The sequence below is a fragment of the Neopelma chrysocephalum genome, unplaced genomic scaffold (assembly GCF_003984885.1).
Source record: "Neopelma chrysocephalum unplaced genomic scaffold, ASM398488v2 Primary Assembly neopelma1_97034, whole genome shotgun sequence".
Lineage (NCBI taxonomy): Eukaryota > Metazoa > Chordata > Aves > Passeriformes > Pipridae > Neopelma > Neopelma chrysocephalum.
The window spans coordinates 3,068,202-3,083,888 of record NW_020925676.1 but is presented as its reverse complement, the minus strand read 5'-3'; the positions used below and the strand labels follow the sequence as shown (position 1 = coordinate 3,083,888).

The 15,687-nt window shown below is 43.0% G+C and overlaps 2 protein-coding genes across 5 annotated transcripts in view; one reads left to right on the top strand and one right to left on the bottom strand.

Moving 5' to 3' along the window:
• Positions 1 to 1,075: 1,075 nt before the first annotated feature.
• On the top strand, positions 1,076 to 2,452 carry MRPL50 (mitochondrial ribosomal protein L50). Its single transcript, XM_027671147.1, has 2 exons — positions 1,076 to 1,198; positions 1,962 to 2,452. Exons 1-2 carry the CDS (start codon positions 1,110 to 1,112, stop codon positions 2,356 to 2,358), a joined length of 486 nt encoding a protein of 161 aa, XP_027526948.1. The 5' UTR covers positions 1,076 to 1,109; the 3' UTR covers positions 2,359 to 2,452.
• A 2,686-nt stretch (positions 2,453 to 5,138) lies between these two features.
• Positions 5,139 to 15,687, bottom strand: part of PLPPR1 (phospholipid phosphatase related 1) — a 130,853-nt gene continuing 120,304 nt past the window's right edge. For all 4 annotated transcript variants that reach the window (XM_027671137.1, XM_027671136.1, XM_027671138.1 and 1 more), the window contains exons 6-8: positions 10,244 to 10,420; positions 8,622 to 8,753; positions 5,139 to 6,672 (exon numbers count right to left, since the gene is read on the bottom strand). In XM_027671137.1, coding sequence (XP_027526938.1) covers positions 6,640 to 6,672; positions 8,622 to 8,753; positions 10,244 to 10,420 — 342 coding nt within the window. In that variant the 3' untranslated portion in view covers positions 5,139 to 6,639. The remainder of the gene's footprint in view (positions 6,673 to 8,621; positions 8,754 to 10,243; positions 10,421 to 15,687) is intronic.

The window sequence follows — 15,687 nt, the reverse complement described above, 5'->3', positions numbered from 1 at the left end:
CAGGCCCACTGTTTGACCTTTGGCCTGTTGCTATGTCCCTGTTAAAGATACAAGATTTGTGAGCTAAAGTACAATTAGATGGTTGTCATGAAAAAAAACCAAACCAAAACAGGCAAAAGTGGCAAAAACAGCAGACCAAGGTTATAGAAGAGTATTCTTCTGGCTGCACACTACACCAATCAACAGTGAGGCCTTGGAGCAGCCCCCCAAACATTCACAGCCAAGCTTCCCAGAGGAGCTCCTGACCCTCTAGGGTCATCCCACTCTGCTGGCTGCTCCTCCCGGCCACAGGCACTCCCTGCTCCTGCCAACAACTGGAAAAACATGTGAAAATCACTGTCCTGTAAACACTTCCTCCTGTCCTCTGTGTCAGTAACCTGTCACAGGGGCAATAAACAGCCAAACTCCTTCATGTGGATCCAACCACTGAGCAATTAATGCTTGATTTAGACTGTCCTGACAGTGAATGAAGAGCAAAAACTTGCCAAAAAAACTCCCCAAAGGCCAATACCAGCATCAGGAATGACACCCCTTTCCTGGCTTGGCTGTGGTTGTGCCTTCACACACCTGAGCTCAGTGAAACCTCTGCTACCCACGAGCAGCATCCTGCTGATCCTCTGATCCGTGCATCACAGGATCAACCACGAAATGGTTTGCACTGGAAATGACCTTAAAGATTCTATTTTTCCAACCAGATACAGATAAAACCCCTCTGCCAGGGGCAGGGACACCTTCCACTAGACCAGGTTGCTCCAACCTATCCGTGGACACTTCCAGTGGTGGGGCATCCACAGCTTCTATGAGCATCCCGTGCCAGCGGCTCACCACTCTCACAGGGAAGAATTCCTTCCTAATCTCCCTTCTTTTAATTTAAAGCCGTCCCCACTTTTTCTGTCACGATCTGCTCGTGTAAAAATCCCCTCTCCCTCTCTGTTACAAGTCCACATGAAGCACTGGGAGGCCGCAGAAAGGTCTCCCTGGAGCCTTCTCCCGGTGGGAGCCGAGACCCCCGACACATTCCCGCGCTGAGGGGGCGGCCACGGGACTACATTTCCCGTGAGGCTTTGCGGGCGTGGCGAAAGGTCGTCACTGCGGCGGCGAGAAGGAGTATGGCGGCGGTGCGGGCGCTGAGGGTGACGGGGCCGGGGCGGCCCGGGCTGGGCCCTGCGGGGCTCAGGGCCTTCTGGGGTGTCCGCAGGTACCGCAGGGCACCAGGGGGTGGCATGTGAACCTCTCGCGGGCCGTGGAGGTGCTGGAGGGGCCTTGGTCTTACACTCCCCCCCCCACCGAGCGCGTCCCTCGGGGTTGTGTCCAGGCAGCTCCAGGATGTTTTTAGGGAAGGAGATCCAGCAGGTTCCGTGGGAATCAAGCGCCCATCGAGGCGCACTGCTGGCGGGCGGGCGTGGTGGTGGTGGTGCAGGGTTAGAGTCTTTAGTGCTGTCACCTGCTTTTTGTTAGGGGTGGGAAAGGAGGGATTTCACAGGAATGTAAAATGGTAGTTCCTGTACAGCGTTTTAGGTGAGACCATGCGTGGGTTGTTGACTAGAGTGTGGCATATGAGCAAGTCAAGTGTTGTGGTTAAAACTAGTGATGAATTTTTTATTTCTTTTTTTTTTTGGTACTTGGGCACTGATTTTTTTTCTGTAGTAGTGGTTATTTTCTGTTATCCCTTTTTTTAAATTCATATTAGAAAACACAGCGGTAAGTGGGAAGACAAGTAATTACTCTGGTTAAAGTGTTCCCACACAGGCCAGTGAGATAAGGTGGGTGGGCGAGTGGTGGCTCTGCAGAGGGAGCCTGTGTGGTGAGCAGCCTTTGGGGAAAACCGCCAAACCCTGTCTGGTTTTGTCCCTCATGGATAAGGACACTGTCTGGATTGAGCCTGCGTTAAAACACCTTGAACAGAATAGCACTCTGAGCCAGCCCAGAGGTTGAAAACGCTTCTTTTGTGGTGCCAACAGGAAGGAGGAGAAAGAAGTGCAAGTGGAAGCGGGGATCTCTGAGAAGGAGGAGAGGAGCGAGCCCAGCCTGCTGTGCCCCCCGCCGCGCAGCCGAAGTTACCTCCCCCCGCAGGACCTGCAGGGCCGCCTCGAGTGCCACGTCAGGGAGGTTTTTGGGTCCTCCCTCCCCCAAGACTGGGAGCAGACGCCCCTGCAGGAGAACAGGCTGAAGTTCCGGCTGTTGGCGCGGCTGGCGGTGGAGCTGGGACACTCTGTGCCCAACTCCCAGCTCCACCTGATGCGCTGCGCCGGGGACGTCCTGGGTTTTTACCGCACCCCCCTGAAGGACGCGACCAAATTCGATGAACTCGCGGCCACAGAGCTGCCACCAAACCTGAAAATCGTCTGGAAGCAGTGAGTCCCACCACGGACCTTTCCTGCAGAGCAGCGGCAGAGTCCCCTCCTTGCAGTGAAATGTGTGAATTTCACTAATAAAAGTTTTCTGAGTCGTGCTCGGGTTTTTCACTATTGTCTGTTCTGCCCTTTTTTTCCCTGCAGACCAGGAGTGTGGGCACTGCCAGCTGCTCCCTTGCATCTCTGGCTCCAGTGGGGATAAACAGGGGTGACCAACTCCACGGTCCCTGCCCTGCATCTCTGTCCTGGGTTTTGGCTGGGGTGGAGGTAACTTTCTTCCCAGTGGCTGGTGTGGGGCAGCATTTTGGATTTGTGCTGATGCTGAACACAGGGTTGATAATATAGAGATGGTTTTGTTATTGCTGAGCAAGGCTTGTACAGACACAATACCTTTTTGTTTTCCACACTGGGGAGGAGGCTGGGGTTCATGGGAGGTTGGGAGGAGACACAGCCAGGACAGGTGATCCAAATGGCCAAAGGGATATTCCAGACCATAAGACATCATGCTCAGTGCATAAAGTGGGGGAAAAAAGGAGGAAGGGAACAATGTTTGGAGTGATGGTGTTTGTCTTCCCAAGTAACCACTACATGTGATAGGTTCTGCTCTCCTGGAGATGTCTGAATACCTGCCTGCCCATGGGAAGCAGGGAATTAATTCCTTATTTTGCTTTGCCTGTGTGTGTGGCTTTTCTTTTACCTATTAAAGTATCTTCATCTCAACCCACAAGGTTCCCAGCTTTTACCCTTCTAATTCTTTCCCTGATCCCGCTGGTGGGGGAGTGAGCAAAGGGCTGACTGGGGCTGGGCTGGCTGGGGTTGAACCTGTACAACCTCCTAAACTTGTCTTCAGTTCTGAGCTGCGTGATGGGGTTTTTGTGTGTGCATTTGGACTGTGTCAGGAACCACATTCACCTCTGCCACCATGACCAGCAGGGCTGACAAACCTAGGGAAGGAGGGGGAAGGTGAGCCATCCTAATTTTTTTTTGTCCTTGAGATTAAAAGTAAGAGCCTGTCAGCAATAAGGTTTGTAAAAGCTATTACAGGTGTCATCTTAGAAGTGAAACTGCTTGTGCTGCTCAAAATTGCTACATGAAAATAGGGCCAGGTAAAATTGTGACATCTCTTACCTCAGTAATGGTGAACTCCCTAACAGCCCTATAAAAACACCTGCCATCAAAGCACCTTGTTGAATTCTTCAGTGTCTGTTAAAAACCTATTTTTTAATTTTTGTGTCTCCTTCTAATAGTTGTTAGTTTTTCTTATATGTTACCTGTATGTTTAGTTTTTCTTGCTGTCTAACGGATGATGCAGGTCTGCTGTTAATCAGAGGAGGCAAGCAGAAAAGTGAGGAAGGCAATAAAATAAATGCAACAGTCTGAGAAATCTGTGGTACTTCATGAATTGTGATGAAACAGGTTGTTTCCAATAAGGTTAGAGTCTGTATGCGTGGGGTTTTTTTTCTGGGAATGATCAGAAATGTCCTGGTTACAACACTCACTGCCCTCAACCCTTGCTCCCCCAGTTTCTTTCAGCAGACACCCCAAACACACTCAGGCACTGCTGCTTTTGTGTGTCACAGTGCTCAGTTTCTTGACTGAGCAAACTTCTCAAGTTCTCCCTTCTCACAGCTCTGAAGAAGTTTAAGAAACCCAGTGTTTTCTCCTTTTGGCTTTTGGGGATCTACAGAATAGTAAAAGTGTATAGTGCTACATGTTCCATTGTGGGGTGAATGCGAGTGAGCTGGGGATGTTTCACTGGTCACTGTGGAAGGCTGAAAGTTCCCAAATCCCTCCCCTGCAGCTTATGGGAAACCACAGCGTGACAAATGGCTAAATGTTTGTCATCTTGGCTGCTTCAGAGGCTGTTCGGCAGCAATAAATTAGAAGTATTTTTTCATGAAACTATGTCTTCCTCCCATCAAAAACCAGAGATATTTGCACCTCCTTGTTTCTTCTTAACACTCATTATCTAAGAAAATACTTTCAGTGGTAGTTGAACTTCATGTTTATCTGCCCCTTCTCTGTCTCTCCCAGTATGTAACTTTGATAGCTCATGCAAAGTTATCAGAACAGAGTGGAAAAACTGAAGACTGAAAATTAGGCAAGAGAGGAGCATGACAACAGCTCATCTTGGGTTTGACTGTCTGAGTTGAGTCAAATTGCCATTTCCCTTATCTCGTACACTTAGTTCTTTTTGAGGTGCAAACCTCATGCTTCCGTCAGCACAGGGACTGTAGCACAGCAGAAGGGGATCAGACATTTGAGATGCAAAACTTCTTAACAGAAATCTGAAATGAGATCGTAGTCTAGCACAGAATGCCTGTGCCATGGAAGGGGGTAAGACTTCTAGGGGATTAATCACTTTTTAATCCTTGGGCTTTCAAAAGTACCTAACTTCTATTGAATTAAATTATAAATGAATAAGTATGCAAAAGCCCTGCTCATGCAGTTTGTTGGTTTTAGACCAGTAGAGAAGACCAGACAAAAGTGTAAAAAAGCCTACTTGGGAGGGTATTTCCTAGCAGAGAAGTTGAGAACAGATTTTTTCCCCCTGGAATTTTGATCAAAGTTGTAGTGAGGAACCCAGAACACTTATCAACGGCTCCTCATGGTCACAGAAAGCCTGCATGGCCCAAGTCTGATCCTTATATTCCTAAGCCTGAAGCACACATCTGTAGAGTCGAAGAAAATACTGACCTGGAAGAAACACTGCAAGACCAGACAGAAACAGACATCCTATATTTTCTTTGTATCCCAGGCAAGTGACAGAGACCAGGCTACATGTTTGCTTTTTTGATCATTTTTTTTTTCACTTCTGTTTTGGAAAAAATATACAAAAAAAAGCCAAGAAGAACCAACATGGAAATGTGAGGTAAACATTCCAGTAGAAGTACAGACAGAGGCTCCATTCTTTAAAGGAGACATACAGCAGTTATCACCATGCTAAAAGAATGAGATGCAGGAAAATCCTAGAAACAGTGAAAAATCATGTAATGAAGCCTTTGCCCCAATTCTAGCCATTGTAAATGGACTTTTTTTTTCTTCCTCTCCCACCCCTAACCCATACTTAATTAATTGTCTTTAAAATCCTTAGACAAAGTTGTTAAATTGTAAAATAGCAGTTTTGATATAAATTCTGTTTGGCAGAATTTACAAAAATGCAGACTGCTACTACAGGGCTGTCAGCTTTTTATTTTCTTTTGTTTAATTTTTTTTTTTAACTTGCCAAAGCCCCTCAGGGAAAAATACACTTTGGGGAGCAAAACAGGCTCCTTGGTTATGCCAACTGGAATGCCAGAGAATGCTGCCCTGCTGGAGAAGTGGTGCCACTTTTACTTTGCAGCAGTGTCACTAGTTACCCCACAAATCTATGATGAAGTGATGAAACACTCATAGAGCACAGCCTCAGCTCCACAGTGGTGGCTGTATATCCCCATAGTCAATTCCTGAAGCCAGGTTTCACCAGGAGCTTCAGCTGGGCCTTGGGGAGGAATGAGGATCTAGGGAGATGATATAGTCAGCTCACATGCTATCAGCTACTACTATAAATTTTCATGTCCAGTCTGTCTATACTGCAGACTGAGGATGTTGTTTTAGTTATTCTTCAATAACCAGCACAATCACCCACACCAGAACAATCAGGCTTTGATTCAGTGAGGTGCTTAAGAACATGCTTTAAGTCTGCCAAGTAGTCTGGAAACTGGGTGGCTAAACTGCATCCCTAGGGAACACTTAAGTAGCCCACTGAATCAAGGATGGATTTTTGCTACTTGTTGATAGTATCATTCAGGTCAGATTCCTGATCACCATTATTTTAATATGAATTAAATATATGAGATTACTTCAGATCTATGCTGACCTTACTGAGATCAGAATGTAACCCAGTGGTAGAAGCACTTCTTACGGTAAGAAAAGGTAAAAATGAATGTTTCTTTTTTCAAGATATATAAATTCAAAACTGAAAAGAAAAAAAAAAGTGTACAAATATCACATAACAACATCAACAATTCCATAGATGTAGTTCCTCAGTGCACACTTTAAACAAGAAAAGTTTTTTTTTGTTATTTTTTGTTTTGCTTTTAAAGTCTGGCATAATAATATTAAAGCTGACAAAAAAATCAGGGCAAGCTACATCACTTCCTCATACAAAAAAAGTACAAAACATTAGCCTCTAACTAGACATAACATAATACTGGTCATCACAGTTAGACATTTAGTAACTGTGTGTCTTGGACTACTGTACTGGAGGGTAGTAAAAAATAGCTCCGGCTGCCAATCTTCCATCTCAGGTTACTTCAGTCATAGAGGCAGAGTGGTTCTGCAAAGAAGAAAAGGCAAACACATGAACATTTGTAAACAGTTTGGCATTTACATATTTTGGTGTGCAAAATGAATGAGAAAACCCTTTGCTAATAAAACCTGTCGCTCAGCTAAGCCAGGGCTTTAAGACTGCAAAAGTGACTGCTGCCTGTCCTGAGTGTGTGGTGGGAATTGCTGAACTCAAGCCCTGCTGTTATTAACACTCACTAACAGGTTGTAAAACCAAGGTGGGACTTTTCCAACATGGACTTTCAAATGGGACTGGGTCCTGTCCAGAGGGACAGGTCTGCAGAGGCTCAAGTGCTTCATACAGTCACATAACCAATACAGTGGGTCTGTCCTCAGGAGAGACTAGGAGACCGGTTGGGCTTCATCTGATGAGTGCACGTGGATTCTCCACACTTTGATCCTAAGGAACATAAAGAACTTAAAACCATATGGAGGTGGGTCAATATGCCAAAACACATGCAGCCACAGACATGCAGCAACAAGAAGTCCTCTGTAGGTGGCAGTGTAGATTTAACCTTCCTGGGAGCCAATGTCCAGGACTCCTGGCAGTACTAAGTCATCCTTGTATCATGCTGCCTCTGCAGGGTTTGTGTGGGTGCAAGGCAAAACGAGACTGGGGATAGATGCAGAAATCTGCACAGAGAAGGACGTTGTACCACCTATACCTGAAGAAACAGTAAGGAGCATGTGCTCTCAAAGACCTGTTTATACTATCTTCAGAATAGGATCACATTTTCCCCAATCTACTCCTGCATTGTAGATGTATGGTCATGAAGAGACTGCTACCCTGAAAATTATGTTGTTGATTTATAGGACATCAACAGTTAAGGTCCAGTCGCTACCTGTACTTCACAGCTCAGCAGCTATAAATAGCTGACTTGACTAAATTTTTCTCATAGTCTATATTTTCCCCTGCTCAGCCTTTTTGTCATACATGACACTGTGGACATCTAAGCAGTGCTTAGTTTCTGAACTGCAAACACACAAAGAGAACATTTAATGCACAAGGTTCTGCAGATTTAGTGGAAAGTCTTCCAGTAAATCTTTGCCTAATCAAAACTGACTTTTCAATTAAGCAAAATATTTCCAGGCATTAGAAAACTGTCTTTTCCATTTTTTTTAAAATTCCTCTTTTCAGTTTATTTGGCAAAGAGTTTAACAGAAGTCGCTATTGATCTTGCTAGATGCCACGTGCAGAGGAATGACAGACCATCTAATAAAGGAAGTATAATTTAAAGAACAAATAAATGACATCAGGGTATTTAAACTACAGTTTCTCCTCATTCCCAGAACCTGTTTGGCAGGTGGCATTTGCTTGTCTGTTTTGAAGGGGCTGAGTATGATTCAGTTATGCCAACACAAGCCATTTTAAGTTAGTAGTTTTAACAGAAACACCATCAATAATGATGCTCTCACTTGCTATTTTTTTTGCAGACTTGAAAGAATGCTATTACTTCTCTTCTGAGGACTTAGAGACAGAAAACTGTATGAGATTTTTATCATTATAGAAGATATTGAACAGTAATAAGGATAAAAAAACCTAATCTCTATAAATACATTTCTGGACAGCATAGTTTATTCTCAGGAAAGATTAAATCTTTCATACATCCCAAAAGTATTCTGGAATGTAGTTAGGCAGAATTATTTTTGCTTTTCTCTCAGTTTTCTATTCTAAGCTAAAGCTTTTTTATCACAAACCATATGCAGAGGCATGTGAAATCCTACATTTTTAGCGGTGGATGTGCACAGGGGCAAAAGATCTACAGTATTTGGTAATTCAGGAATAAATGCCTTAAAACAAACTGTGCCTTGATTCAGATTCACTCTGTTCAATGGGCTCAATGTTAGGAATGTATGGTTAGGTATACAACTTGTTTTTAGTGTGCTGTAACAGAAAATGTGGTTGGTGATGGGTCTGGGTGAGAGGATTTACAGTACCTGTGCACTCAGTGTCTCCAGAGGACTTTCCACTCTCGGAAAAGCCATTAGTGGCATTCCCCGTGGGTCTTCAGGCTTCGGTTTAGAAAGAGCTCCGTGAGTGCCCTTAAAGTTATGGACAACACATATCCCCTGTGTAATGCAGAAAAACACAAGTGAGGTTGGTGTGTTCTGTCCTCAGGAAAACTCAGAGGAGTTAACACTGGGGTCACAACTGCCAGCTTCTGAAAAGAATTTAACCTGGGTTTTGGTTCAAGGCGTCACCTGTCTCAGCCTTGGGCTACAGTGCGGCTGAGTGTGATGGACTGCTTTGGGAAGTGGGTTAATCTGAGGCGATGAACCGTTCTCAGCCTTTATACATTTTGCATTTCACACAGCAGAGACTCCCATGTATGCTTTATCATCCCAGAACCACGGACTACCTGAATGATGCACTTTACTGGCCAAATACTCCCTTCAGACTGTGACTTTATCAATTCCAAGCTGTGAAAACAGTTCAGTGGATGGCTGCATCTCCCTCACATCTGGATAACATAATTTAGCATCACTCTTTCGTACTTGCAGCAGCACTGGGACGACAGACTCACATTGCATAGGCAAGATTTAAACTGCCCTTCCCAATGGGAACCAGACAAATAATTTACATTAAAGCCAAGGAAATTCAGGTCAGAGGTTGTAGATATCTTTTTATTTAAAGGGAACGTGGAAACAATTGACATGTGGAGGTTTGTTGTTTTTGCTTTTTTAAGTACAGAATAGGAAAAAAGAAATCAGTGACAGGACAATCGAGATTTAAGGGATCATTGAAACCTAATCCCTCCTGATTACAGGGATAAAGTGTCTGCTGCTGTGCAGTGGATAGTTTTGAAGCATATTTTGATTAAATGGAACCAGGCACATTTCTTGGTAATAACAAGAATGACCTGGACTGCTGGCTGTGTGAGTAAATCCTCAGCAAGAGACCTCTCACCAAACAAATCACTTCAACCACAGAGCCCACAGGAGAGCCAGGTACACTTCAAGTCTGGAAAGATGCTGTTCCTACATTCTGTGGGAAGACCTTTGATATATTTTAATACATTTAGTTATCCTATAAGGGGGTAAACAATTTCAGTTCAACTCCAAATGAGGGAGGTAATATTGTCTTGCAGGGAGTTTATCCTGACCTTCCTTTCTACTGCACTTTCTTTATTTCCAAAACAAAACGGAAAACCAGGACCACTGCTCAGAGCCCCAGACAACACCCTTTATCTAACATTTTTGCCAGATACAAGACATACAGTGGGGTTTTGTAACATAGGGGTGTTGTAGGAGTCTCAAGTATACCCTCCTTTTGACATCAGTTGAAAACTACACCATCTTTACAGAATTTTCCAGAACAGGTCAAGTAAGAACACATACAGGAATTAAAAGAATTAAAATATATAAAATGTACAAATGTCACCATACTAGCCTTATCATTTAGTATTCCTGATTTCATACTGAATTCTCTCTGATGATATCTTTAACTAAATGGGGCTAGAATTAGATCTTGCAGGCCACACGAAAATAGCATTTTTTAAAATATTTTTTTTAATACTATGGTATTTTTAAAAGGAATTCACAAAGACTGCTGGACTTACCAGAAACAAGGCTACAGCACTGCCCAGGATGAAGCCTGCGATCACATCCGAACAGTGGTTCCGATACTCAGAAACTCGATTCAGCCCGGTAAGGAAGGCAGCACACAGGGTACCCAAACACAGCACAGGCTTGGCTAGCCTGCTGCTCTTTGTTTTAATTGTGCTTGTGATGTACATCTGAAAGGAAGGGCAAACCAAAAGTAAAAAGGGGCTCTGCCAGAAATGCATCCTTTCACCCAGAAAAATCCTAAATCAGCAAGGATGTGACAAAATCCATATTTCATTAAAAAAAGCAGTGGGAAATGGATGAAGAGGTTTCAGGTAATTTAGAGAACACTTTTAAGAGTACAAAACAGATACTGTTAAATGGTGTTGTTTCAGGATGTCAAATATCCCATTGCATCTACATACAGGACTTCTCTTGAGCTTGCACTCTGAATGCACATGACTAAATGTCTGCAAAGGGAGCCAGGAATTGATGTTTACACTCCTGCAGAAACTCTAACGTACAGAAAATTTGAGTGCACAGCATCTGTATCAACTAGCTACTCCAGTCTCCTAAGTAGTGTTAAGTTTAAGAAACAGAGAACATTGTGAGAAACCATTCCAGGCATTTTCTCTGAAAGATGAAAGGAAACACACAATATGAGAAAGGTTTCTTTCAAAACAAAGTTGATTTTTGAAAATGTAATTCTGGAGCACAAAGTTTCACTGTTCTCTGAGTATTTTTTAATTAACCTCACATGTTTCTGGCAGTTTGTGTATTTTTTAACACATTTTGACAGAGAGCAAAAAGCACATAGGTCACAATTAGCAGCCAGTCAATAATTCCAGAGCCACAAAATAACAAAGATAAAGCAACCAAGTGTGATGGCAAAACAATTCAATAAAATCCTTTTCAGCAATCAAGTATGGATGCCTGAATGATTTCCAAAGCTTTGATAATAAAAGCAAATACATCAAATACATTTGCCCAAAATGTCTCCAGATGACACACTGCTCCCCATACATGAAAAAGAATCATGAAGATACATTTGAAAAATGCTTCTTAAACAGTATCATGCTCAGGTTTCCTAATCTGATCCCTGGCTGGCTTGGCTTGGTGCTTCCAGATGCAACTACCAGCAGAGCTTGTTTCACACTCTATGATCTACTTGGCAAACATGAGCAATTATTTTACTGTATTTGAATGCCTGTCCCTTTCTAGGTGAGCCAGCTATACAGAGGTCATTATGGCCTGGCACATAGTTTTGGGATCAAGAAAAAGAAATTATATCCATTCTCAGGTTCACTCGGTTCATTGCCTTTCACATATTCCTGTATTCTGCTGTATTGTGTGTACTTCAACTTTCTCCTTGTTTGTATTTCTTTTCCCTTCTCCCAGACTGGGCTACCAAACATCCCTATATCTGGGTTCCCTTCACTGGCTGCTGCTAAAAATATTAGCCCTAAACCCATGACAATATGTAACTCTAGAAGAAGGGAAGGGATGCAGAAAACCACCTTTTGAAAGGGGAAGGGACAGGCCAGAAAAACTGACCAGGGGAAGGCAGATATGACTCCCTCTGGGTCAAAAGGATACTTTCACCTGCCCAGAAACTGCAGTATTGGACTTCTAACTGCTTAATTTGCCAGATCTCTGCCTGGGATTTATGAACTGGAACATTATGCTGTGTAATAGTATTGGGAATGACACTCAGCTATTCGAGAGTTTCCTGCTTGCTTCATTTTTCACACCTAAACCTGAGTGCAGCATATGCCTTGGAAAGACAGCTAACAATGAGCAGTAGGTGGCAACTGTCCCCCTGTCTTGGCTGGTAGCTTGAGCTGCACCTATCACCAAAACTCACGTTAAGGTTCTTTGGAAACAACAGGAGAACAAAAATCATTGCTACTGTGTAAATAATTACCACCCACCCTTTCACCTTGTGCACTTCTAGCAGAAGTCAATCCAACTGAATTGCTTTCCTATTCCCCACCAAAGCACCAATGCAGTTTACAGCATCCAAAGGAAGATCCACCACCTCCCTTAAGTAAAAACAGTCCTGCTGTGCCACCTGTGAACAGCAGCTACGGAGAGCAACCTACACACACTTGTTTCCTTACAGGTATGAGATAAAGCTGGATCTTTGGGTTACCCACTTCGGAGGCTTGTCTTTGTCACAGATGGGAAGTATCTGTAACTGAAGTTTCACACATCTCAGCAAGAAAATGTAAACTTATAGTAAAGAGAACATTTTTAGCAATGAGGGTAATTAACCATGGGAACAGATTGCCAAGGGAAATCTGTCAAAACCCTCATGAGGAGGGTTTTAAACAAGACAAACTGTTTTCCCAGGAGGTAGGCTCCAGTTCATCCTAAATCACACGCTGAGCTCAGAAATAACTGGGAGAGCTTCTCCATTACAGAGTTCCCAATCAATGCGGCTTGATTTTTATTGTCTGTGTTCCCTACAGCCAACATATTTTTAGGATTCTCACAGTGTGTTTACCCATGTTTGGAGCATGGTTTCAAAACTTTCTGCAAGAGACCAAAGTCTCAGTGAAAGTCTCCTTCACACAGCAGGTGTTTTTGAAAATTTCCCACAATACTAAATATAAAGTAAAATTATTTATTAATGAAACTCTAAATGTCAGAAACAGAGAGGAGTAAAGAAGTGAATATAAAAAGATATTAAGTAAATTTTAAAAAATATGAAAAAATAAACTACATATTATTTAACTATATAAATTATCTATTCAGCTTCTTTGCTGTGTTCTTATTGGTGCTGTACTCTTATACACCCAAGTAGTGTATTTAGCCATGTTCAATGTGTGATAGTAGCATTCAACCCATGTGATTCCTCTCCCACCTTTTTCAGACAGAGAAAAGCAGGGACAGTCAAGGAGGCTTTTTTGTTTACAGGTTTAAAATAGACATCCATATATACTTATGTGTATATGCAAATATATGCATATATTTAGAATGTATGTTATATCTATAATGAGAATTGCAAAGTGGAAGAAGTCTGTCTTGTCCTTGCAGCAAAAAGCGGGAAGATTTGTGATAGTTTTATTTTCCTTAGAAAGTTCAAGATTTCATACCAATACTGGAAAATCCTGTCCTACAAGCTTTACAATCTTTTTTTTTACCACAGAGATTTCTATAACAAGAGAGAAGCAGAGCCTTTGACAACTGCTGTTTGACAACTGCTTTGATTCAGTGCAGCTGCTCAAAGTGCCAAGGCCTTGAATTGACCTGGGCTGCTGAAGGTATTTGCTGTGGTGTTCTCTGCTATTCAGCATTTCCCAAATGTTCGAAGTTTCATGTTCAGGTGTAAAGGCTCAGAGAAGCTGACTTTAGTCATGGGATGGATTGTGGTGGCACAGCTTCCACCCCACAAGCCCCCTCACTGAGAAATGCTCATTAGGCCTCAGCCTTGAGGAACAGCACTTGGATTAAGCCCCTCTGAGCTTATCAGAAACACTGTTCCCAAGAACTCGTGCTGTCTAATGAGCACCTGTATTTTAATAAACAGCCTTAGAAACTTGTTTTTCTTGCCTGAATAACAGCCCATGTCTCAAACACTGATAGCTGTGGAGCCGACCAAGGACTGTTGGTAATGACAGATGAAATTCTTGATAATAACCAAGGATTCTTGGTATTGGGACACTGTGAGAACAATATATGGCTGGAGAAGGGGGGCCAGGCAGAGATAGGGCAGTATTTTTCCATGAGGAAGAACCACAACAAATACAGCACAAGCACAGGAACAAGTTGCAGGAAGTGAGCATGGACTATAGGGTGGGATTAAGACCATCAGAGACCCCCAAAGCTCTCTGTCCCAGAAAGACCTAAATGAACAGACTGTGCACGATAACTGATTTACACAGAAAGTGAGAAACCTGTCCATAAAAAGATATCATGACAAGCCTGGGTGTGCCCCCAGGGCCCTGAACATCTCATGGGCCAGACCAACACAGCTGGAATGACACTGAAACCAGGACTGACATCCCATCAGCTGGACTGATACTGGAACCAAGACTCTTTTTCTTGGAAAAGAAAAAGAAAACTCTTTTCTTTTGGAAAGAAAAACCTTTTTCCTGGAAAAGAAAAAGAAAACCTCCCCCTTGGAAAAGAAACTTAAAATCATGTTTCTAAGTGCACAGCAGAGTGGACTATGTACAGAGGTTGTCATGTCTTCCTGAGATAAATCTGGGAGACTGATAAAGTTTAATTAGATGCCATTTTAATTTTTTTTGTAAGTATGGAAGTCAGGGCTGGCAGCCATTTTCTCTTTCCCCTACTTTAGGCACACAAGATGCATCTCTGCCTGCAGAGATCACAGAAGTGATGCTCTGGGTTCTCCTCAGCCTCTTTAACAGGTGACAAAAAAAAAAAGGCCTTAATGATTAAATATAAACCCCAGATTATTAAAAAAAAACCAACCAAACACACCAAAACCCCACAAAGGCAAACCAATCACAGTGGGAGTGCTTTCAGTAGCAGAGTAATGAACAAATGAGTACAGAAACATCTGCAGAGCACACTTGAGTTTTGGTGATGGCAAGAGACTCCCAGATCTCAACAGACATTTATACAATGACAGACAACATCCATGCTGATTCCATTCTCCTGCCTAATCATGTTCAAGCTGTTTTATTTTCCTTGCACCATGGCTCGAATCTTCAGCTTTATGCAAAACACATCCTATTACTAAGCAAATGCCCCGTGTTTTATGTTCAGCAGCCCACATTATCATGCATATTAGAATCAGCAAGAGATTTCTCCAAAAACTGTGCATAGCAAAGCTAGGTCTGAACAATGCATTTCTTGTGTAATGCTCATGTTATTCCCAGCTGACAGGCAGAAAAACGACAAGTGATAACACCTTTAGTTCTAGAGGCAGAGAACTGGGCTGAAATTGGACTGTAGGCCGAAATGCCCTAAGGGCAGACTTTCATGACCTTGTGGCTCAGAAATGGCTCCATGTCCTGGCTCTACCTGGTATCTTCCCATGTGAGAAGTGCAGACCCATCACAGGTACTCGGGGAAGACTAGAGCTCGGAAACGTTGAACTACTTGGGACTTAAGCTCAGGAAGGAAAAGCAGCATTGCCCTTCAGTTGTAGAAGTCAGCCTGCTTGTAGAAGACTTGCCTACCTAGGAAACATGGGAGGATGTGCAAGGAAAGTCCGTGAAAAGTGTAATTAGCCTAGGACAGAAAGAGGACCAAGCCTGACCCTGGAACTTTCATCTCTGAGTTTATTATAATGCAAACAGCTGCTACAACCATGTCGAGTTTATTTTATTTCACACATAGCTGCATATTGTTCAGAAGTAATGTGCACAAATTGTTACAGGCTTTCCACACAGTTTCCAACAAATCCTGATCAAACGAGTTGCAATTTTTATCTCTGTGGAAAATATTGTAGAAACATGGTTATTAGAAAGAGGGCATGACA